General features: G+C 43.4%; 1 protein-coding gene across 1 annotated transcript in view; it reads right to left on the bottom strand.

The window, feature by feature from the left end:
* Positions 1 to 15,085, bottom strand: part of LOC308317298 (metal transporter CNNM4) — a 33,340-nt gene extending 18,255 nt beyond the window's left edge. Inside the window, exons 1-4 of the mRNA XM_080766191.1 lie at positions 13,633 to 15,085; positions 2,150 to 2,293; positions 1,830 to 1,967; positions 691 to 860 (exon numbers count right to left, since the gene is read on the bottom strand). Of these exons, the coding sequence (XP_080622317.1) occupies positions 691 to 860; positions 1,830 to 1,967; positions 2,150 to 2,293; positions 13,633 to 15,052 (1,872 nt within the window). The 5' untranslated portion in view covers positions 15,053 to 15,085. The remainder of the gene's footprint in view (positions 1 to 690; positions 861 to 1,829; positions 1,968 to 2,149; positions 2,294 to 13,632) is intronic.
* Between the last annotated feature and the right edge of the window lie 11,543 nt (positions 15,086 to 26,628).

Here is a 26,628-nt window from a genome sequence, read left to right as displayed (position 1 = left end):
TGGCTTTGCTGCAGACTTGACTTACCAACCTGTTGATGTTGTGTGACGTATACGCTCAGGTGAGTGCCACACACACACACACACACACACACACACACACACACACATGCAGGTGCCACGCACATGCAAACTACAGTATGAGTCGACCGAGAAGTTGTATGAAAACTCTGCAGAGCTGGCCATTGTACAAGCCCGTTGCTGCTTCTTTCCTGAAACTATCAAAAAGAAAGAAAAACAAAACCTCACCCAAGTGTCCAGACTGTAACTACTGCTGAAATGCTGGTCACCAAATGGACAGTTTTCACTGCAATGTATTACTTCCTGGTTGTCTGTTTGCCTTGTAAACTGTATTTGTCATACATAACGTAACGACGTATGTTTCACGAGACGCACCTTGACCAAAATTAAATTCCTTTATGTTCTACATACTGGCAATAACACAAAAATAAAGTGTTCCGAGTTCTGATGCAAAGCAGACTAGTGACATCTGTTAAAGTCGGGGCACATAGCCGAGTGGATATAGGCTGTCTGGGAAATGTAGAGGCACCGGGGGCTCCTAACACTCAATCCTCCTGTCCTCACTCATGTCAGTAGCCCTGTATAGATGTATCAGCTAAATCAGTACATGGGTAGCGTACGGCATAGCCGTAGCCTCCTCCCCCCACACCCAAACCCAAACATGTTGTATACCTGTAGGATGAGGACAAAGTAGTCCACAGCCTTGCCCCGCTGGTAGACATAGTGCTGCGTTGAGCGCTTGTCGCTGTCGTTGAACTTGATCTCCTGGATCACATCAGGGTGGCGAAGAATCCGCAGTAACACCTTGTCTGAAATCTGAGACGGGCTGAACAAGGTCACCTCTGGAAGAGGAGGGGGAGGGAGGGAGAGAGAGAGATAGAGAGAGCCGGAATCAAGGTCAGAAGACAGCAAAACATCTATTCCAAACCTAAGATTCAACAGGGAACTCCCTGTTGAATTCTGGCAAGGTGCTGTGATTGGAGGAGCCAGGGCTCGTATGGTCAATTGCCGCACCTGGATCGGGGACAAAGACACGTTCCACCTCACAATCAGTGAGTGAAGTAAGTGAACCCACACGGGGGTTCACAGTACTGCAGTACTCACTGTGTTATACTCTACTGTAGAGTCTAGAGGGAAATCCATCATCTACGGACTGATCAAACATCGTTCAAACTGTCAAGTAATGCTTTGTCTTTATGCAGACACAGTAACTGGGTGTGAAGGGGTTCATAAAGTTCAAAGTTGATGGTTAAAAGAACTTGATGAAAACAGCTGGGTTTAGGGTGAGGATATCAGGAACAGGAAAAAAGGCAGCACAAAAAGAAAGAGATGGAAGGAAGAGAGATAGAGAGAGAGAGAGAGAGAGAATACTATAAAGCGCTACGTCATGCTAGCTGCGGCTAGTACTAACTTCCGCTTGGAGGCTCCTGCCAGTCGCCGCTTTCGGACCTGACAGATGGCAACAGTCCACACGCTCAATTGATTTGTAGTGCAGGGAAGACTTTACATCCCGTTGGCCTGATGCCAGTGTCGCATTTTGCTACTAAGCACGTACAAGCATACTTGGTGCTCAGACCTTAAATATGGCTCCTGAGGAAACATGCAAGCAGAAACCTCAGCTTTAAATAGCAAGTAGGGACTTGTGCTGTTTTTTTGTTGGATGTGCAGATTGCGTCAATCACTTTCTGGCACACCGAGCCGTGTTGATGTAATTAAATGCGTAGTGGAACTTCAATGAAATACTGGTTGGAACACTTTAAATGTCGTACAGTCATGCATGTTGTACCCTTTTGCGTATGACTTTTACTCACCTGTGGCCAAGAAACGATGAGCGGCCAACAGTAGCTGAGGAGAGATCTTAACTTTGGATTCGGCCTCGGTCTGCTTGAAGGCCGAGAAATCTCTCTTATTCTTGTTGGCCGGCACCTTTTTCCTGTGGCGGTTATCAGCTGGACAGACACAGACAACACACCATCATTTTACAAGAGTCTTAATTCAACATGTTACCAGTATTACATAACCATCTGGTAGTCCTAATCAAAAGATAAAGCAATGGCCAGTGACAATACTGTTCTCGGCGAGCTGAGCGATCAAGCAGCCTGTGACAAACAAAGCCAAATAAGCCACTCACTGTAAAGATCAGATTCATCCAGGATCTCTGACTTGATTATCTCCTCAATGACATCTTCTAGCGTGACCAATCCCAGCACCTCGTAGAACGGATCTCCCTCCCCCTCGTTGTTCACCTTCTGTACAATGGCCAGATGGGATTTTCCTAAGTGGGAGCAAGATGGAGACGGGCATTAGTTGGAGTATCAATCAATCTATATATCTATCAACCCACCAAGCAAAAGCCTGGATCAATGTCAACTCAATCGACTAAATGGCGAGCTTGTCTAAAACAGTGAATTTAGGAGCTTATCTCAAAGCATATTAGCATACCATAGTATACATTAGAGGTGCAACAGTTAATAGAACTAATCGATTCAAATAATCTTAATAAAATACAATACTTTATTTTGCAATGAAGTATAAAACAAGGCTTAAGTGGTTAATCAGACTAATCGATGCAAAACAAACACGTCGATCCATGAAACCTTTTAAAGAATGACAAAAATGCTTCAATATTATTCAATTAATCGAAAACGCAATATTTAGAATATTTGCTAAGAAAATAATGGATAGTTGCAGTCCTAGACACTAGACTAGACAGTACACGTCACAATCTTTTGTATTATTTTATGCAGGCCCATCGGGTTCAATGATCCAAGACAGAGTCAAGTCAGGGCAAGTAAGATCCTTTCAAAGTGTATTTGTTAAATATAGCTGGCACCGACATGCTTGGTTTATGATTCAAGATTCCAGATTTTATCGTTATATATCCCATAATGACACTTATATGAGAAGCAACAAGACAAAAAATAAATTAAGCAAAAAAAAGAAAGAAAGAAAGAAAGAAAAGACAGCAAATACCTAAAGTCTAATGCAAATAACAATTGAACACTGTGAGGTGCCTTCTACCTCAAAATATTATGAGGTGGCCGTGAGTGTGGGATATGTTGAAATAATATAATAATGTGTGGTGTGTGTAAGCTGTAAGGTGCTGCGTTATGCTTAATAAATGTGCAAAATATACACATAATGTGGAAGTAGGTTTTCCTGTGTGTGTATGCACAGCTGTTCTCTGTGTGTAATAGGCAGACCGGCAACAGGGCTGTTAGTGTCCATTGTTGGTTGCTGGTTGCCTGCCACTCCCAGAGCCTACTTGTCCAGGCCTTTAGGCTGTGGTTCTGGGTACATACAGTATATCATGACATGTTTTGACGTTGTATTCATTTATTCCTCATCATCGTCATTCTCATGAACAGATACCATTGTTGATTTATGTGAACATGTGATACTAAAACATGTGATTTGGACCAAGCCTGTGGATTACAGTATGTCAACTACCTGACGGCTAACATTTATGACTTTTGACTACATCTGATAGCGGCCCTTTCCTAACTAACCCCGCCTCCCCTCCAATTCCCTCTGCTTGCACCGCAAACAGCACGTTAATGGTTACAGGTCATAATAGGTAGGGCTGGGTGTGGACTTTGGCCATGTCTTTTACTGTACTACACACACACACACACACACACACACACACACACACTTATGTGCTCATGCCTCATACACACATTGTGTGCCACACACACATCCACATAAACAAACACTTATTAGACACAATAATGAACTCTTCACCTGGCACTTTATCACCGATATCAATAGTGTATCAACAGTACAAATGTTGCTGCGGGACTTTCTGGCTGAATGGTTGTGTCCACAATAAGCAAACAGGCTGCCATGGTGCGCCGCGGACGCAGGCTGAATTATTAATGCCAGTGCCAGAACGGAACACTAGTCACAGCTGTCTCGGGGGTAGAGAAGGCCCCGTGTGGAGCAGGATAATGCCCTCACCACCGCCCTGACACACAAATGCCAAGTACCTGCATATACAGCATGTCCACACACAAAGGGTAACCAATAGAATAATCCATACGTAAATAATTGATGGTTGCAGCTGCAGGCTTGCAGCCCTAATTAGGACCTTCCTTCACTGTTGACCGAAAAGCATCATAATGTTATGATGGCTCAAGGCCCATTGTGATCCAGGATGAAATGACAGGTCCGCCATCAATCGGCTATCCTTCGCTTCCACGAAGAGGCCTGTGGACGGGACGCGTAGAGAAGAGGGCTTACTGAACCTAACAGGATCTGAAGTGTTTTAGGAGTGGGTCCTTGATGCCAGCCTGCATAGCCGGGAAGGGGGGGGGGGGGGGAGTAGACGGCATTGGCAGAGTGCCACAGGGACATTCTACACATTCCCTAACCTGACCTTGGTTTGACCACAGGAATAGGGCATAGAGTAAAGTAAACCCATTTGTCTCCCGAGTCCCGGCTTACTGGAGGAGTCCATGATGTCATGTTCGCAAGAGGGAGACAGACTGGTGGGAGGGAGGGGGGGTTGTATATTTTAGTCTGGACTCTCTGAAGTCTCCAGGGAAGGCAGTCATGATTAATTTGTTGTACGGCGGAATTAATCACACGCCAAAAATAGCCGTTCTACAAGCTCACAGCGGGTCTCGGATGATGCAATTGTGCACTTGTAGAGCGGTTATTTTCATGGTGCGACAAAGTATATACATGAGGCTACGCTCACCGCCGTGTTCTGGCTAAGACGCACAGCGTTGGAGGCCGGTGGTCCTTAGCCTGCTGGTGGAAACAGACACTTCTCAATACAATACTGTAGCATGGCCGTGGCAATGACGTCACGCTCAGTGCCAACAAAACGAAACTCATAGATGAGGGTCCCTGGACTGCCTGGACGGAACAAGATCTGAAGGTCCGCTGAGCACTTGCCTGGAATGCCTTGTATGGGACGAGGAGAGTATGGATATCTGAGACGGGAGATGACGTCGAGAGACGGTATTTTTTTTTGCAACACAAGAATCAGTACTGCTGTATAGGGCAGAGACATGGACACTCACAACACAGCGGGAAACGCTGGATGGTGTCTACACAAGAACGCTAGGAATGGCACTTGATGTCACATGGGAGGACCAAGTCAGGAAGAGAGGGATGAGGCTGGCTGTCTGGGCACTGTGTTAGGCACCCTGAACTGACGGCAAGGGTATTGACTCTGTGGGAGACAACCCAAGGCACAGCTATGAGGGGACGGAGGCGCAACACTTCAGTAGACACACTAGCAGATGGAACGAGCTACACTGCAGAGCTCTGAGATCTGATGCAGACAGGAGGGAGGTGATCCAGAGATGGTGTCAACCAGCGCACACCATCGCATGCAATTAAAAGAGAGAGAGTGTGTGTGTGTGTGTGTGTGTGTGTGTGTGTGGGGGGGGGTCCTGTTGTTGGCTTATGCTAATTTAATAAAGTGACTGTGAATATAGAGAGAAGTGACTGTGAATACAGAGAGAAGATTCTGTGCGTGTTCCTTTGGGATGCATCTCAGCAATATGCTCCATGTCCCATGTGTTATTTCAACCCAGTACATTAATTACATCTATAATCATTACTAGCTAACATTCTTGGGCATTGCATGCCAAGACATTAATGTGGCAATACAGGGAATGGAAAAATAATGCAATGGAAAAGTCTGTCTGTGTGTGTGTGTGTGTGTGTGTGTGTGTGTGTGTGTGTGTGACCCCTCTCTGAGATCCCCACAGAGCTGAGTCAATATTTCAGAGGAAGCGGGGGCCACAGGGGACATACTTACTGCTAGTCACAGGAGAGTCACTTTTAGAATTTATTGACTCCTTTGTGTGTCACACACACACACACACACACACACACACACACACACAGACAGTAGAGAGAGACATATGAACTGTCAGCTGGGGTCTCCAGAGTTCAAACACTACCGAGTCAGCCCACTATGTGGTGCTGGGCTTCACTAACATGACATGACAGACTTTCTCTTAGCACTGTTTGCACAGAACTTCACTCACCATTTACCACAATGGTAAGGAAACAACATGCGGCATGTCAACATGCTCAAACCTCTTTTCCCGCAAAAAATAGGGATGCCTGGGTTCATTGATATGGTCAATCTTAGAATTGAAACGGTAAAAAAAGGAAGGAAAAGGTCACAGACAGCCACGGAAAAGGTCACAATGACATAATAAGTTACATCTCGGAAATGGCATATCATGACAACTGTCAACTGCATAGTGTTGGTGGAGTAATGCGCTCTACTGAATGCAATCCTTCATGTTCTGTTGCTGCTGGCAATGGAAAGTACAGACAGATCTATACAATCTGTAACAAAGAGGAGGTTTGTCTGTCATGTTTCTATAAAGTGACTCTCTGGCCAGTGGCCACACTGGACCGAGTGTTTTTGTCATGCAACATGAATGACTCAAGGTGGATATGTCCGTTTTCTCCCAGTGTAGGCCACGTGATGTTGAAGTGACCCATGGGAAAGGGGAAGAAACGAAAAGAGAAACGGGAACTAAGACAAATAGTAAGCTTTATCCAATCTGCTGCAGTGTACACCTCTCAGCTATGGGCAGTTGATTCTCCTATTGAAGCCAGTTCTGCAATAAAACATGGGGTGCATACTTAGTTTAGACTAGTCATTGGTTAGACATGGGTATTGAAGTGCAATCACTGTGGTAACTGTGGTGTTTTCTTTTAGGGCCGGGGTGTTTTTAAGGTGATCTACAAAAACTGGACTGAGCTTACCGCTAATTGATGTTAACAAGTCAGAGCAGACTTCAGCTAGAAAATCAGCTTATCAGCTAATGTTGTCTGATGTCAACACAGCATGGCCCACACTAAATACTGTATCTTTTCCAGACTGGAATAAGCAAACTGAAGCTATGCTCGTTCATAGCTTCAGTTTGCTTATTGCAGCCTCTGGCGGTGGCTGTCTGTGAACTGGAAGGACCCCCGTTCGATCCCCGGCTCCTCCTGACTCCGTCTGTGTCAAATTGCCCTTGAGCAAGACATGCAGGGTGGTGGCTTGCATGGTTGTCTCCACTGTTGGGTGTGTGTGAATGGGTGATGTAACGCACACCAAAAAGCACTTTGAATAACAAAGCATTATACTGTAGAAATGCAGAGTGCATTTCCTTTTTACAATTTAGGGCCTTTTCTCAGCCTCTCCCTCTGTTGCTACATCTGAAAAGTGCTTACGCTCTTAGGCTATTAGGCTTAGATGCAGTATTTCACATCGGCTCCCATACAGGAAAAATGTCTCAAAGAAATGGGAATATGTTTATTTTTAACTGTACTTTAACTACAGACAATTCAGATCAAAACACCTTAATTCACGTTATTATTCATACAGTAGATATTCACACCTGCGAGCTGCTCAGCACTAGCACCACAGTATTCTACTGTTGGACACTGAGCAGTCTAGACTAGAGCATCCGTCTGGGGACTGACCCATTTGCCCAACAGTACACAGAAGGCTGTTGTTGTGGGAAGATGAGAGTAAAATGTATCACCTTATTCCTTTACCCGCCCTGATTCTCCCAGCCTGTATGCAGATTAAATTGTGCTCTGACCTTGTGGCATTCTGTCACCAGCATACCATTCACTGGCTCTGTGTTTGTTGACATGAAACATCACAAAGACGAGGGAGGAGAGCTATTAGTTTGTATGGGAAAGGAATGCCACGCGCATACCACCCACGCACACAAACAGATCGACGGCACTGACCACTGACACAAACGGACACATACATGCCCTCCAGGTGACGAAAAATGCACAAACATGCACCCACACAAGTATATTATTGTGTGGATCAGGTCATCCCCTTACTGACCTGTTATTCCAGTGATATGGGGAAAATAATCCCTCACAATCCCTCACAGTTCCCAACAATCTCAAAAGAGAGAGAGTTACAATTTCAACTGCAGTACAACTTCCGTGTTTCATCAAATCTCTGTCCACTAGTCTCAAAGTCCATTGGAACAGAGCATCAGAATTAAATCCATCGTCCGCTTTGAGTGAAGTGAGATAACGAGCCTAACAATGCACACAGGCTGGGGAATGTATTGATTTTATAGCTATATCTTGAAGACTAGTCTGGACATTTTATCTTAATGACGTTATATGGCATAGCTGTCGTTTTTTCAATTTTACGCTTTCAAAATGTTGCGCAACGTGTAAAGATTTGACCCATTATGAGCTTGTAGATTCTCTCTAGTTCTGCTTTTTTCACCACAATATAAATATTAAGGTTTTTTGTAAAAGAAAAGGATAAGAAAAAACAGATAATTGTGACCGAAGGTCTCAGTTAACTATGGAATTGTGCATTTCCCGTCAGTGTATCACTCAAAATCCCCATACACGGGGAAAGTGCCTCCGTACATTGACAAGCTTTATGTTGATGCTGATCTCCCTTTCCAGCAGCACTTGGCACCTGCCACAGAGCCAAAAATACTAGTAACTGGTGTACTGACCATGGTATTGCTGTGCTTAACTGACCAGCCAACTCTGAACCCCACAGATAATTATAGGTTGTATTGTCAAGAAGAAGGTGTGAGACATAAGACTGAACAATACAAATTAATTTACGGCCGTTATCAAAGCAAACCTGGGCTTCCATAACACCTCAACAGTGCCACAGGCTGATCACCTCCATGCCACGCCCCATTGATGTTTGTTCAAAAGTAGCCCAGACCAAGAATTAACTACATACATCAATATACTTTTCAGATGGTCGACATTTCTCGTTTAAATTATCACACAGGCATTGCCCATAATATTATGGAGGTCTTAACGAAGCCCCCTTTCCCATTTAACCAATTATAAATGAATAATTACTTTATTGGTGAATTAAACTTTCCCCATCTACTGGGAAAACGCGCAACCTCACACCTCCGGCCCCTAGCGACACCTGCATCACAGGCCACCGTTCTCGGTGTTACCCCACTGTCATGCTTCCTTTGCTACAGCCGGAACGGTGCACACACATACATGACTTGCCCATTAGGTTATTTGTGCCAAGTGTCAAACTTTCTTCTTGCTGACTGATATCATTAGGGGACCCGTAAACCCAAGTGACACACTCGGACACAACGTCAGGGAGTTGAGTGGCTAGCGACAGCATTGTCAGCACTCCTACACCACGGTAGTTCCAGCGACAAGGCAGGAAGAGGAATAGAGGAGCAGCAGGCCGCTGATAAGAGCCTTCAGAGAGCAAGAGAGGTGGACAGAGATGCCGTGGTCCTGTTTTGACGTAATTTACTGTCTCGAGGTGCCAGACATCCAAACACTGTCTGACACCCGCACTTGGCAGTTAGGAAGTGGTCCAAAATGCAAGGAAGCATTAGGGCCGATTCATACTCCTATTTTAGAGCCGAATAAAAGTCATTCGAGGTTCGGCGGGGGGGGGGGGGGGGGGGGGGGTACCGTCCTAAAGTCGTCTCTTCGGTGCTACTGAACATTTCTGACGCGCCGAAATCGGCACTGCAGCGCCGAAACAGTGGTAAAATAGGAGTATGAATCTTAGGCAGAGCAAATGCAACCATTCATTGCTCAGGTGTGGTCACACGCAGTTGAAGTGCATGGCACTAACATAAGTACTAAATGCACATCTCAATCCATCTACCACCAATGCTAAAGGTGTACGCGTGTTGGAGTTGTCGATACATTTAATTATTCATATGGTGTCAATAATATGCCTGGTCTGCTGCTGAACTGTCTTGTATAGACTCGACCTGATATGAAACAGTGCTTTTTGAAAGATAGATGTGTGTGTGCGCTCGCCGTTACTAGAGAAATACTTCAGGGTTTGTCTTATAGAATTTGTCTATCAAATATGCACATATTGTACTATGTGTGCACACACACACACACACACGAGAGTGAGAGAGCGAGAACAAAAGAGACGTGGAGTGAAAATGCACAGATTAAACAGAGAGGTTAGGTAGAGAGAGACGTGGTGTTGAACAGAAATACAGAGAAATTAGAGGCACGCCCATCACACAAAAGGAGACTCAGGTTGGATCTGTGACGGGCCTTATCAGCCGGGATTGGTAAACGCTCAACACACATTGATCAAAGGGTGTGTGTATGTACAGTATGTGTGTGTGTCTAAAAGGGAGTGTCAGGCAAGTGAGCATACTAAACCCCAGTAAAGAGTGGGAGTGGAAGTGGGTAAATGAGTGTTTGGTCCAAAGGTCAGGGAGGGCACTCTGTAATGAATAGTAAAAGAATGCTGAAAGACAACTAAGAGAGGGAGATATATGATGGCAAGAATGAGTGAGAAAACAAAGTGAGTCAATGTGTAGGAGTGGTACACTGACGGACAGTAAAAAAAAAAAAAAAAAGATATATATATATATATATATATATATATATATATATCATGAGAAAGAAGAAGATGGCAGATATTGAACATAAGCACGGTATCCGTTATTGAACGTTATTGTAGCCCTGATATTTAACATACCAAAAGGTAGGGTGGAGTGTCCAGATGAGTGCGTGCACTGATAAAACACAGACGGGGGCAATATAGAGACAAGCCTAGCAACACAAACCAAACAGAAGTTGGTCTATTTCCTGTATGTACAGTCAGAGTTCTCAACAAAAGAATCCCTATCTCAAAAGCTAATTAGCACATGTAGTTAGTTATACATTTCAGGGAGAGCATTACATTTGACATCATGTGCGTTGTACAGACATTGAAAAAATAGAAAACAAATGCATATCGGATCTGTTTTACAGGCCAAGTGTGCATTTGAATGAATCATGGTGACTGGCTCCGAGTCCATGCTTACCTGGAAATACATATGACACGTGTGCTCCCGAGACATTTTAACAAAGCTAAGGAGAAATGAGATGGAACATGAAATGGACATGCCACCTTCTGAAATACAGAGTCCATTCCCAAGGCTTTGGGTCTCTTCTGGTTTCTAATATCATAAGGGGGAGGCGTCATAATAGCCTGGCTAATAAGCCAGACCGTCATAAGGCATCATGTGGCATGGAGACAGTTAATGCTGAATCATTTGACATATCCTCTGCTCAAAGATTACATAGAGTCTATGTAATCTATGTCCTCTGCTCAAAGATTACATAGAGTCTATGTAATCTATGTCTATGTCATAGACAGTTGATGAGACAACTGAATATTTTTGCTAGAACAGACACACACAATGCTATTATGCTACTCATAATGCGAGAACACGACGGGTTGAGGCACAAAATCAGGAATACTGCAGTTTTGCATAAGCCATTTAAAACTGGGAAAGCATTTATGTTACTTCAGATTTTAGCTATGAAAAATGTTGAATCTTCTGGGGGGTCTTCCTGGGACAAAACATTTTCAGATTGACAGATTCCGCAGCCAAAAGTTTGAGAACAGAAAGAGGAAGAAAAGGACATTTGTAGAATCTGCCTCAAGTCTTAATGGGAGAAATCGTATTTGGGGTTTGGCGAGACCCCACCCTGTCAGGGTATGATGAAGAAAACAAAATGACCACCACCATGAATATGGTCCGTGTATCCTATGCAATGGGCAGGCCTAACACACCAACTCTCCAAAATGTGATTCGATGCAACAGGTGGTCCAACACAACAAACACTACACTATAAAGGCTGAAATGGGGAGGAGTGGTGACAGGTAGATTGCGAGAGAGAGCAAGACAATGTGACCTGTGGCACAGTTGGATACCATCACCATGACGACCGATGCCAAGGTGCTAGAGAATGGAACTCTCAGAGTCTGTGGGGGGTGAGGTCAGCGGAGAGGTGGACACACTGTGGGGCCGGTCAATCACGTACGGCATGTTCCCATGTAGTAAATGTTATTCGCCATTATGAGTTTGCAGACTGGACTGGAAGCCCGAGTCAGTCAGTACTCAGTAAACTGGCAGTTAGCTGGTGCGTGTGTGCGTGCATGTGCACGCGAGTACTGTAGGTCAACCTAGCTAACCATAATGTGATATACTTAGGACTCTCTAACAGGAGAGCACTCGACTCAAGTACTGTACAGTATGACCAACAGAGTGCACTACAACATCAACATCTCACCTCGCCATGCTCTCATTCATCTCTCTGTGCAAGTGTGTGCATCTGTGTCATTTTGCTCTGTGACTTGTTGCCAACTCCTTGGCCAAGGTGGGGTGCTAAGATGAACTGTAGAGCATTACCACAGCCAAATCTCACACTGCACTGGTGCCAAATGTCCGTTCCAATTGAGGCAAAGCCAATATAAACATAATATCAGCCACACACACACACACACACACACACACACACACACACACACACACACACACACACACACACACACACACACACACACACACACACACACACACACACACAGGCTAATTTCATGTAGCCTTATTTATTGAATTGGGAACAGGCTCAATTAAATTCAGCCCAGGCTGTAATAATGAACGTCTACGGATCTCACAGTACCGGGAATACTAACAATGTTGTGGAGGCAGAAAGGCAATAACACAATACTCAGTGTGTCTGTGTGTCTGCATGTGTTTTGTCTACATGTCTGTGACCTTCAGGCAAAATACCCAGAGGAAAAATAAACCCCTGCGGGAGATGTGCACGGTGTGCACGTGAAATGTGTGTGTGTGTGTACTGTACTGTGTACATATCTGAGGACTGGAAGCTGCGAAGGGTAAGGGTTGGGAGCTGGGAAGGTGTTTGGATTTGAATCTGCATTGTAGATCACCTATTTTTGGTGAAGAGATCTGGTGTAAAGGGGGAAAAGGAGAGGCAAAAATAGACCCCTGAGGGTCGTGGGACAACAAAGTATATAGGGGGTTCAAGTGGATAAGTGATTAGTTAGTCATGACTAATGACTAATGAGTGATAGCAGGAGGAAATAGACTTCTTGATGACAGCCCATTAGTAAAAGTGATATATGCTCGAGTATGAAAGAGAATGTACTTTGTGTATGTGAATGAATGAAAGAAAGACGGAAAAGTGAAAGCAGGCAAAGTTTAAAAAACAGTTCACATCACTAGGTACTAGTCTCCCCCACATGCCAGTTCCAGCGACCACATACCAGTTATACCATCACAACTTCATAGCCTTTTCCAAACAACTCAAGTAAACAAAAAATCATAAACTGGACACGGCAGACTTGGAAAATGCTGCACAAGCACAAGATTTTTTTTGCCATTTTTTGGAACTCTAAGGAAAGGACCGGTCACCATTAACTTCAGTTGTGTTGAGGAAGGCTGCTAGAAGTTGTGCAGCAGAAAATAAACTTCACCTCAGTTTCAGTTGACATGAGAGTGAATAGACAATGAAACAAATAGTATTTCTGTGTATACTACTCCTTAAAGTCATCATTTCATCACAGATGCAGACCCATGCAGTTGATTGTACTTCAACTAATGCAGTGTCACACACACACACACACACACACACACACACACACACACACACACACACACACCACTGGGACTCTGGCAGAATAATAATAAAGAGATGATCCTGCTACAGGCTCCACTGCTTATTCAAAGTTTTAAAAAAATCCTCACATGCTGTCTGACTCAGAGAAAATTAACTCCATAACAAGCTCTGAACTGTCTCAGCTCACTCAATAAGACCCCCCAAATAACAAACCTTTCTTGAACTCCTCAAGCATGGAGTCCAGCTTGGTGTCGTGAAACACGAAGTGGACAGGATGGTTGTAGAACTTGGTGATAGTCTTCAGGGTCGTACAGTCGTCCGGGTCGACGAAAGCCAAGTCTTTCACGTACAGGATATCCACGATGTTGGAGCGCTCGTCCTCGAACACCGGGATCCTCGTGTAGCCGCTCTCCATGATCTCCGACATGGTGTTGAAGTCCAACACGCCGTCGCTGTGGATCATGAAGCAGTTGGCGATCGGCGTCATCACATCTTCCACCGTCTTGGTCCTGAGCTCCAGGGCTCCCTGGATCATGTTGAGTTCCTCTTTGACCAGGTCATTGTAAGGCTCCGTGACTCTGAGCATCTCCACCAGCTTCTCCCGGTTGTACACCGTGCCGATCTCCTGTCCCAGGATGCAGTCGAGCAGCTTGCTTATGGGCCACGACAGGGGGAAAGTCAGAAGCATGAATAACTTTGTCACCGTGATGGTGTTTGCTCCCACCGCCAGGCCGTGGCGTGAGCAAAGCGCCTGAGGAACAATCTCGCCAAATATGACGATGCCGACGGTGGAGGCGACCACGGCACCGATGCCCGAGCCGATCAGGTCGTCCAGGAGGATGGTGAGGGTGGTGTTCACCAGGACGTTGCCGAGGAGCAGGGAACACAGCAGGTAGTTGCCTTTCCTCCGGATGGGCTCGATCTTGCGGGCGTACTTTTTCTCCTTGTCCGTGCCACAACTTTGCACTATGCGGAGCTCCATGGGGTCCAGTGCCATGAGTCCCAGGTTGAGTCCACTGAACATGCCCGAGAGGACCAAAAGGCAAGCGATGATGATGATCTGCAGCCACAGAGGCAACATGGACTTCTTCTCCTCCGCCACCCGCAGCCACCCATCGTCCTCCCCCAGCAGGTACCACTCGCCTCGGCTGTCTTTGATGCACAGGCTGTACAACTTCTCCACCTCGCTCTTGCGGAGCGCCTTGATTTTCAGACTCAGCAACCCCGAGGTGCCCTGGTTGCTGATGTTCATGCCGCCCCGGACGACTATGCCTTTGGTGTCCTCCACGGAGCAGCTCCTGTTGAGAGGGACACTGGTGCCGCCCGCGCCCCCGTGGCCCTCATCCTCATCATCGTCGCTCGCGTCCTGCTCCGTGAACTTGATGAGAGTCGAGGTGTTTGGAAAGATCTGCAGCCCGTAGAACCTGAGGAGGATGTTGCTATCCTCCGTTACCTGGATCACCCCGTCTTCAGTGGTCGTCGCCGCCTTGTCGCTTTTTTCAAGCCGCATGCCGAGTATCCGGCTGCCGCTACACAAGTCCGTGGCCCCGGTGTTGAACTGTCCACTCGCGAAAAAACATGAAAAAAGCAATAAAGTTAGCGTGAACCTCTGCCCACTCCAGCCTGTCGCCATGTTTGTTTCACTCTCTGACTGGAACCTGGCAGCTGACGTCACATACTCACTTGAAAGAGTCCCGCCCATTAGTATAATTTCTAAAACTGACCCAACCAGCATTCGGAACGTCACTGAAAAATACTGAACGAGCCCCTTTATTTTATTTGTATTCGATTTTTTTATTTATTTTTTACAATGACTGATATTCTTTTCCAGTAGTCCAGGGCACATTTGCAGAGCTATCACGATGACATTTGTTATTTAACACATTGCATTTAAACACGCAACCATAATTTAGATTCATTCAATTCAACTTTTATACATTCAACTTTCCGTACAGTGATACGAAATTACAAATTGAATGTTGGCCTCTATAATGCATGCCCAAGCCCAGCCCAAGCCTGTCCTACACACTCGTGGTGGGCTGTTGCTCTTTTAAGTTTTACAACAGTAACCCATTTGGTCTCTAATTAAGCTGCAGCTATAGTATGCACTATGAAGGCTATCTTTTTATGATTTTATTTACAGCCCGTCTGCCTAGTAGTACCGTTGTAGGCTATTTGTGATTTTATTTAAATTGTATTTATTTTGGCTATTTTCTTTATTTATTTTTACCACAGTAGGCCTAATGTCCATAACGGTTATTTGTAGCCTACATTTGTAACACCACACGCAAGCTTTTGATTTAATTAGGCTAGATTTTGTTTTAATTTGTTTTTCCAAACACAGTTTACTTCTCGTCCTGAGTCTCCTGACAGATCACTCCGTTTTCGTCAATAAAGCTGTAGTAGGTAGGTCCATAGATATGGGTGTCTCAAGGTCTGACTCTAGATATTGTGCAACGTGCATACAGTGCGCAACCATGTGATGTTCTCAAGACAGACTCCTGGCACATTTGAGGAAATAGTCTCAATCGCTCTCGCAACACAGGAACGACTCATTGCAGTGATTTTCTTAAAAAAAAAAAGCTCTTCCAAAGCTGAACTTGCGCCTTGCGCCTTTTTTGAGTGCAGTGCTCCCTCTTGTGACCAAACTTGAAGTGCACTTGTGGCTGGGGCTGGCCGGGACTCAGTGGGGAGGTTCAACTTCTGACAGATAAAACAGTACTGTCAGGGCACTGCCTCTGATATGTGAGTTTATAGCCAATCATTGCGTGTACAGTCAGACAGCCAGCGGCCTATAGCTACCATTTATACAATTTGAAAACAATATAGCCAATCTTTCCCACAACTTTTAAAACAGTCACATGTCAGATGAAGTAGCTATTTTACTCATCTGGGAACCCATGATCACCCAAGGTCACAATAATGTGCTGTGACAGAGCCCGAGAGCTGTGCAGAGAGCACTGAGACCCCTTTTCCACCAGTTGGTTCCCAATGGGAACCGGTTCAGTTCTTTTTGGTTTTTAGTCCATGAGCCAGAGCTCCAAAATTGGTGGGCAAACTATACCCTATATTAAATTGTTTATAGGATCAATACAAGTAAATTAATACTTGATAACCCTTCCACAGTAGTAACTTTTTCATATTTTTGATTATTTTGCATATTATCCTACATAATGCTTAATTTGCATATTTAAAAATGTAAAATTTGTAATACAATAAATCATTGTCTTCGTGTAAGTACTCAATTGGGGTATGGTTTTGCACACTACCATGGTAAGGGGGGGTGGTTTCAATTTTGGAGCTCTGACTCATGGACTATCATATCACTGTTTACTAGACCCTACCATTGGGTCTGTAGACTATAATATGATGTCAAACTGGGGGTCCTTGAACTTAAACGGGTTGAGAATCACTGGTCTCTCTCTGGAATATTATAACTGCAGTAGGCCTACAGGCTACCTATTAACAGATCCCTGATTGATCTAAAAACGAATCCACAAATCACCAAGACAGCAAAACATTAAAACGTTTCCTCTGGAAAGTCAGAAAGTGATCTATTAGACGTTTATAACAGCCAATTTGTACACACTATGTTACACGTACCGGTACCGACGCCGGTGTCTTTTAGTGGCGTCTCTGTGGTCAAGAAAGGGCTTTTTCTTTTTTTTTTACCTGTCCTGCTGCTGCTATGAGTCGGGTCTTCATTAGCTCTGGACTCTGGTCCATAGTATTTCATTTCATACTGCGAAGGGGAGAAGCAGTAGAAGGCTATGAACCAGAGCTATATTGCACAGAGGAATGAAAATCTATTAAAATGTAACGAAGTAAAAGTAAAAAGTACAGAAAAATAAAAAATAGTAAATAAAAGTACAAATTCTCAAAACGTGTATAGTACAGTAACGAAGTAACAATTTTCCACCACTAGCGACCTTCCGATATCAAGACCGCTCCGCAAACCGTTCGGCCACCGCCGGGTAATAAGTGGGACAGTTAGTTGTACTCACAGATGTAGTTGTGTGGGTAATAAGTTGTACTCACAGATGTAGTTGTGTGTATTACTCACAGATGTAGTTGTATGTATTACTTACAGATGTAGTTGTATGTATTACTTACAGATGTATATGTATTACTTACAGATGTAGTTGTATGTATTTTGTATGTATTAGGCTACTTACAGATGTAGTTGTATGTGTTCTCAAAGTCTGACACAGGGCTGGTGGATTCAGGGTCAGGCTCTGTCCTGCACGCATGCACGCACACGCACACACACACACACACACACACACACACACACACACACACACACACACACACACACACACACACACACACACACACACACACACACACACACACACACACACACACACACACACACACACACACACACACACACACACACACACACACACACACACACACACACACACACATTTAAAGTAAAGCTTCTCAGAAAAAGAAAGAATAAAACCCCACATCTAACATGAAATCATCTCACCATCCATTTTAGAAGAACCAACTCTCTACCACATTATAGTAACGGATGCGGCAGACGGTCGGAAACGAAGGATTAAAGATGGGTTTATTTGTCACTCATTCACTCACTCACTCATATATTAGCGTGGCATCATATTCTGCAATACAGCAAGATAATTATGATATATGACACATATATATAGAAGGCTGAGAATCGTGCAGGTTTATATAGACACAGGGGTGTCAAGGGGTGAAACATATACTTGAGGCCTTTCACAGTTATAGACATCTAACTGTGAAACAACCGTGAAACAGTTAGAGCGTAAAATGAATGGTCTATTTGGTTTCATTTTACGCTCTGAAGAGTTAAAGATCTGTAGCCTATTCAATACTACAAGGGTCCATTTGGTATGGAGCCATCTTTTTTTTCCCACCAGAAATATAGACAAATATCCAGTGTGTTATTTTTGATTGATTTGATTGATTATCATGTCATGGGGTCCAGATTAAAGGAGAATTCCATACTAAAAGGCTTTCTTACCTTTCTTTGTAGTTGTTAAGTCCCCACCAAAGAGGTCCAGGTGTTTTTTTGTGCAAAAACTCCTTATTGGCTATTTTCCCTACCATAAGCCCTCAATGAATTGCATTGAATTGAATGGGAATTGAATGGGGCTATGGGGTGTTATGCTAGTTCGCTTATTTCCATCGAAAGAAGTAGTAAAGTGTGCCGCTTGGGATATTATTTACATTATGAAGAGAGGATATATACAAATGAATTATAATTTTGAGCGATGGAAATAAGCAGGATGGAACCTAGGTGTTTTCATCTTTTCATAATTTCATGCAATATTATCACCCACTTTAACTGCATGGGAAGCCGTCGGCCTTGCTGAGATTACCATTTGATGCAAAGAGAATGGATTAAGTTTTCCCCAGGTCAGGTGTAAAGATTTGTTATCGGCGAGCAGATTGTACCGAGTTTAGAGCTGAGGGCCTTTTCTACCTGCAGTTTATTCCTGTCTGAGACCAACAGTGCAGAGTGCATTCTTATGATGAATTCCTGTTCTGTTTTTTGACTATATAGAAGTGTCTATTTGTAGTCTCTAAATGTTTTGATGAATTGATAGGTGGACCACTGGACCCTCTTGTAAACAAGTGTAATGCTTAATTGGGTTGTCCACTCACAGTCTTTGTATTGAGTTTGTGCTTGAAATGTACTGTAATTCTGCAAACTGTTAATAAATATTTCAATCAATCAATCAATCATCAAGTCATCCCCGAACAGGATCAAACAAGATGTAGTCACACAAGCCATGTCATGTCGTTCACATTATATTAGGAACAGTAAATTCCCTATGCTTCCTTAAGTTGTGGAACGCCACAGCAAACTGGGAGGGGACGACGAGAGTGTTCCATTCACCTCCGCCATCTGTTCTCTCCCCTCCAGGCAGGATTGCATCCAGCTCACCGATCTGATGTGCTATCATTAAAACCAATTGGCAATTGCTTTTAGCTTATTAATCAGTATGTCAGCAATTTTTTCAGATTTAATTATTTAATGCGTTTAATAATTTGGGAGTATACAATTTGCATTTTTTTTTTGCATCGTTTTTTTGACAGTAGGTGGCAGTGCGAGACCTTGCGCTTGGTTAGGGTACCGAGGCTACTCAATACTCCAGCAGGGATCCATGGCGCAAGATTTGGGATCGCACTGGAATAGTTGGCACGCCCGGATCTGCAGGGATCGTAGTCAGGAGCACAGTGCGCATGCGCCGGTGTTTTTCCCACAAATGGAAAATTCATCAGACAAAGAAAGGTACGTAATCCTTCTCTCGCCGTTCTTTCATGCATTTAGGGTTGATAATGTGTGAAAAACGTTTAGAAGCTAGCTGTAGGGTGTAATTCTGAGGCATGACTTTTCTCCAATTTAATACAAGAGTAAAAGGACTCAATGGTCAATGAGGGGTGCATGCGTTTGGTCCGAAACACGACAACCCACCTCAAACACTAACCGCAATTTAAGCACGGGAGCAGGCGCTAGTCTGAGGTGCGGACGCATGTCGAACCAATGCTCCGTAGGACCATAGTACGCCTCCCGTCAATGAGGTGTTCCGTGTTCGTGTTCAGCTTTTAATAGTAACACTCGCATCACCAGGCTTTCCTATTTTTTTAATAAGAGCCGTCAGCCGCAAGAGCCGCGGCTTCCGTATTGACCTACATGCACGCACGTTTCCGTATCCGCAATTGAGCAGTAGAGTTTTGCGAGTAGATCCAAAAAGCCAACATGACTTGACTCCCGGTGTCAGTTGTGTCATCAACAAAAAGTTTAACCACGAGTTATTTGACATGTATACGGTGTAAAATGTTTTTGAATTGTGTTGGAACTGTTGGAAATTGTTCAAGTGCACACATTTTGTTCATTATCATGTGCAGTGCAGTGATGTGAAAATGATAGCCTACTTATCAGCGTGCCTGTGTGGGTACCACCAGTGCATTTATGACGCAATGATGCATAGGCCCCTACTTGCGGGACAAGTGGGATGGCCATCCCACTTGTCCCACACAAGCGATACTGGGGTAGTAGGGGTACGGGGTTAGCAACTTATTACTTGAGTTGCTATAGTATTAAATGCCTTGATGTCATATTCGACCATAGGCCTAATATTGCCTATCATTTATAAACTCCTACTCTGGCATCTCACATTTTGTTTTAAAATCATGCAAATTTTGGGTGGTGTGGCCGACTTGGTACTGTAGCCTATAGACCATTTTTTTAGGTCACAATGTGGGACAGGGTCTCAATTTGTGGGACGCTTGAAAAGTCTTTGGAATGAGGGAGTGTCCCACGCAAAGGGGGGACACTGTATGACAGACCATCATACAGTCTGGAGCAACGGTAGCTCTATCATGCATAAGCGATAAAGCGGAAGTGGAGCCTCCTCCCCACTTCCATTTCGTCTTTACAGTCGTGCAAATTTATCCTAATTAAGCATCCATTAAGCATATATAGCTTGTTGCCAAGCAGAAAAGCATTCAGAGATTGTGGAATAGTTGTCCTGGCTACGAGAGACTAACTAAAATAAATTGGACAGCCAACTAGTGCTGCACGATTTTTCTCAAAATTAGATTGCACTCTGTGTCTGAATCTAGATCTCAATCTTTTGTAATATTACAATATTACAAATTACAATATCTATTGTAATTTGTGCAGCACTATAAGTAAATAGTAAGCAGGAACTGGGGATGGTAATGAAGGACCTGGAAGTCTGCGGTCAAAAATGATAAGTAAATGCAAGCCATATCTCATGTTTCAACATTGTGTTCTGTATTTCAGCATAGCTGCTAATGTGAGCTGCAGCCTGGTACCTGTAACATAACATCGGAGCAGTACCAGAGACCAGACACTGTCACATACATACACAGCAGGTCTCAAGAACACTGGTAGTCTAGTCATGAACTCCAAACACCTGGAAAACCTGTCCTTCAGGGTCTGTGAGAAGTTGGGGGAGAGGGTCAGATTCGTTCCCGTCGTTCTGGACCCAAACACAGCAAATGGCTGGCTCCGTGTGTCTGCAGACCTGACCAGTGTGAGACATGGAGACAAAAAGGAGCAGCTTCCTGACAACCCAGAGAGGTTCAGTAAGTGTCCAGTTGTTCTGGGTCATGAGAGCCTGGGTTCGGGAAAACACAGCTGGGAGGTGGAAGTTGGAGACCATCCTGACTGGACTATAGGTTTGGCTAAAGAGACCGTTGACAGGAAGAGGGAGCCGTGTGTCACACCCGAATATGGATTCTGGTGTTTAACACAGAAAAGTGGGAAGTACACTAATGGGTGTGGAGAAACCATCACGTTGCAGAGGAATCCTCAGAGGATCACAGTCAAGCTGGACTATGACGGGGGATTGGTGTCCTTCTATGATCAGATGACTCACATCTACACTCATAAATACACTTTCACTGAGAAACTCCATGCATTTTTCTCAATCGGAAAGCCTGGTGATGCCAAATCCACTGATATCAAACTAAGCTAAATAGAGACATCGCTCATGGCATGTTTACAGTGATGCTAATAGAGTAAATGGAGCCATCTCTCTCTGGGATGTAAGTTGTGTGTGTGTGTGTGTGTTTAGGGAAAGTTAATCGCCTTCTCAAATTCACCCGCAAGGTACCATTCTCTGGCAACGGACAAATGTAACGTCTCGTCTTGCAGAGATTTTAAAGATACATCCTATGCAAATTGCAAAATGCATAGGATGCATAGGAAAATGCATAGGAAAAAAACAGACAGTATAGCAATACAGACAGTAGCTGGGCTTTAGACATGCGAAACGCGTGTTGATTGGTGCTGATCAACGCTGCTATTAAGCATGTTAATTTTTTTAAAATATTTTGCGCATGTCCCACCAGAAGCCATTGACTTTCAAGGAATCCTTGAAAGTGGGCGCCTTTTTTGCTTCTGTATGTCACGGGGGTCCGTAGACTTAGCTGCTACATGACGGGTTGGCAGAATATGGACTTTTTAGTTTTTAATGTTTGTTTAAAACATGCCCACCCAGGGCATCATGTGTGGCGGCATGCCCGCCACACTATTTTTGGCTAATTTCTTCTATGAATTCTCCGGTGCCGTTTCAGTTATTTCGGATGCTTTTTCCACATTGGTTACTTATAGTTGTACCGTTTCTTTTCTTTATCCACCCTGGCTTGTTTGTCTGAAACAAAATGAATTACAAAGATGTTTATATCGGCCATATGATGTCGCTCTAAACAAACATTAAAGTACATAGACTTTGCTTCCATATGACGGCAAAAAGTCATTGAGGGGCAAGTGCCCCTCAAAAAAGGTATACAGGGTTCTGAAAGGGGCTAAGGGTATTATTGAGAGTATTTCAACCCCATGAGAATCATACCCCTAACCCAAGATAGTAAAGATACAGGTCTATGTTGTTCTTAAGTCTGGCACAGCGTGTTTGATGGACACTACTGTACGTCTGGGTATAATGTATAGCACTATATTGAAACTAGACAAACATTTGTAAAAAAGCCAATCTACAAGCTCACAGCACATCGCAAACCAACATGTATGGGACCAGATGCAGAACTCAACAAATGCCTCAAAATGCATAAGGCGGCACGCAAAATATGGCTGATTGCATGTACCATATGGATCCATGGCAGACTGTTTCATATCTATAATTTTTCATTCGATATTTTTTTAATGTACATATAATCCATGTGTCATACTCTGAACCAGTGCAAAATGCATAGGAAACCCCTGCATAGGAAATAGAAATAGAAGAAATACCGGATACAGACAGTATTACTGATGTCTGTATAATAAGCATGGGTCTGGTACTCCTTTCCTAGTCCCAGTATGTTTCTATAGCTGCTGAACCATTTTTCTAACTTTTGTAAGTATGGTGTGCAACATGATAATATAATATAATGCCAGCAAAAGCGCTGTTCTAATATGTAGAACTAAAGAGGACAAACGCCTTAACTTTCCTATGTTTAAACTATCAAGACAATAGAGCGTCGCAGTCCCACCCCCTTTCAGAACGACGAGTGGCCCAGGAAATGAATCCCAATGCATTTTTCCCATAGGCTTTTCTTAAAGTATTTATTTAAAGACGGTTACGCCGTGGACAAAGCCAACTCGGATCGTGACAAATCATGACAATGAACACAATATTCGTCGTTCTGAAAGGGGGTGGGACTGCGATGCTCTATAGTCTTGAGGTCTGGAATAAGATTAAATATCTTGGCCATTTCTTTACGGATAAAATGACTGATGATGATATATACAGACAATGTCGGAAGCTGTATGCTCAACCCCGAAAAGTTCTGTCATTGATTGTTCCACTAAAGTGAAAGTGTCCTTGTTCAAGGCATATTGCACACGGCTTTATACTGCACACCTGTGGTCATGTTATAAAAAGTCTAGCATGCACCGGTTGCAAGTTGCATATACTGATGCCATGAGAATACTCATTAAACAACCCAGAGGGGGCAGTGCTAGCCAGATGTTTGTCACTGCTGGAGTAAGGACTTTTGAAGCACTTCTAAGAAATCTAATGTTTAAGTTTATGAAAAGGCTGGACGTGTCAACAAACAGTATCATTGTAGCGCTTTCAAGCCCCTCACTGAGCTCAGTGAGCTGTTCACGTTATACATCTAGATTAAGGGTACACTGGCTAAAATGCCTGTATGTTCTGCCTGTGGGTTAAGTTATGTATTTGTTTTACATTCTTTTATGATTTTTATTGCCTGTTGTATCTCTTATGTTAACCCCGTGTATGTATCCCTATTGTCCTGAGTCTGCTAATAAAGTTGAGTTGAATTTAATTGAATATGTATTAGTATCTTGTTGCTACCACTAACTTTCTTCTTCATATGCCCGGTTGGTTATATGAACTGCTGTACTACCTGTTTTGTTCAGTCAAGATTTGATCTTGATACTGCTGGACAACTAATGAAACGGAGTGATTTTGCTTTCATGTTTTCTTTATAGAAAACACCCATGTGAAGTGAGGATCATCTCATTCTGACCAATCACAATTTGCATCCTCACTTTTGTCTTCAATGTTGATGTGTTTACTGTTTATGCAATGTTTGTGTTCACAAACACTCAACTAGTCATAGGTCAGGGATACTCAAATAGATTTACCTGTGGGCCACATTACAAAAATGGCAAGGGGCCAGGGGCCAGTAGATAAAATTACGACATTAATGATACTTGATAACTTCTCTCTTTCAATTGCTTTATTTTCGCAAAATGTATCAAAGTACAATGTGCATGCACACAATATGTAAATAAATAAATGTGTTACATTTTCTTGCATAAACACAAAGAGCTGTTTCCATAACTGCACAAATTATTGCACATAACATGAGTAGCTGTTATAATAACATAACATGAGTAGCTCTTTGCCTGCCTGCCTGCCTGTCTGTCCATGAGTAGTTATTTGTCTGTCTGTCAATGAGTAGCTGTCTTACTGTCTGCCTGTCTCTGAGTAGCTGTCTGCCTGCCTAATTGTCCATGAGTAGCTGTCTGTCTGCCTGTCTATGAGTAGCTGTCTGCCTGCCTGCCTAATTGTCCATGAGTAGCTGTCTGTCTGCCTGTCTATGAGTAGCTGTCTGCCTTCCTGCCTGTCCAATTGTCCATGAGTAGTTATTTGTCTGTCTGTCAATGAGTAGCTGTCTTACTGTCTGCCTGTCTCTGAGTAGCTGTCTGCCTGCCTAATTGTCCATGAGTAGCTGTCTGTCTGCCTGTCTATGAGTAGCTGTCTGCCTGCCTGCCTAATTGTCCATGAGTAGCTGTCTGTCTGCCTGTCTATGAGTAGCTGTCTGCCTTCCTGCCTGTCCAATTGTCCATGAGTAGCTGTCTGTCTGTCTATGAGTAGCTGTTGTTGGTTAACAGAAAATAAATTGTTATGGCTGAGTAAAATAAAATACAATAAACACAATTTGCCTGAAAATAGATTACCCAGCTATGACCTTTTTCATGAAAAAAAATGAGTAGTGATATGGCTGACTGAGTAAAATAAAACAATCTACCTGAAAATAGATAGCTATAAGTGAAGAGCAATTTCCGCAATTTCCATTTCCGCAATTTCCATTTCCACCATTTCCGCAATTTCCATTTCCACCATTTCCGCAATTACAATTTCCGCAATTTCCATTTCCAACTATTAATGGCAGCTGGGTTTCATCATTCAAATAAAATAGAATTCTGTCCGTTTAGCTATAAAATTATGTCAGGGAATAGGGATACAGAGTATATGTCTTTCATTTGCATTGCATCTCCCCCCCCCCCCCCCCCAAGCTTTTATTTTCGTTCGAGTAATAGTACAACTCTAATAGTATTACTTATAATAATGTAATTAAAGATAACTTCATTCAGATTTATTTATTTTTATTTCATTTTCCAGATTTTTTTTTCTTCTTTTTTTTTAGATTTTCATTGGTGGGCCAGTCATAATGGTCCCGCGGGCCTGATGTGGCCCGTGGGCCTGAGGTTGAGTATCACTGTCATAGGTGGTGATAGCAGAACAATATTTGTGTTCACACAAACCCTCAAAGCTGGACATACAGTAGGAGGGGCTAGCACCCCTCAAAAACAAAATGTAGCTTCTTTACACCTGTAAACGGTGACAAAGTTGATTGATACCTTTTCTGTATGACTGTGCACTGTATGTTCTACTCATATTTTTATGTCTGCCATGATTAGGGGTGCAATAGTTAATTGACGACCTGATGATGTATTGATATCGAAATGTTGCCATGTTACTTGCCTGCACCCAGTTATTAAAAAGGCTTAAGAAGGTACTGGAGTTTGCTCCAGTACCTTCCTTACTTCATATTTCCATTCCCACTCCTGAGCGAAATCTCACACTCTCTCTCTCTCTCTCTCTCTCACACACACACACACACACACACACACACACACACACACACACACACACACACACACACACACACACACACTTTAATTTGGAACAATGCCTAAGAAATATAGGTATTTTATTTATCTAGAAGATACAAGATATAGCTATACAGTACATTTTGCATATCCATATGTACTAATTATTTCAGTTAAGTTTCCATACCTCAATCATTGGCCTACTGTACTTAACCTCTGCTTTCCCATTTGTTAAACACGTATTTGGACCATGGGAGATATGAATTGGGTTGCAGAATTGTGTAAAATTTGTGGCAATGCAATGCAACAGGAAA

Source organism: Protomyctophum bolini (genome assembly GCF_963924005.1).
Source record: "Protomyctophum bolini genome assembly, chromosome: 6".
NCBI classification, from domain to species: Eukaryota; Metazoa; Chordata; class Actinopteri; order Myctophiformes; family Myctophidae; genus Protomyctophum; species Protomyctophum bolini.
The sequence above is the reverse complement of the archived record's forward strand: the minus strand, read 5'-3'. Positions and strand labels throughout refer to the sequence as shown.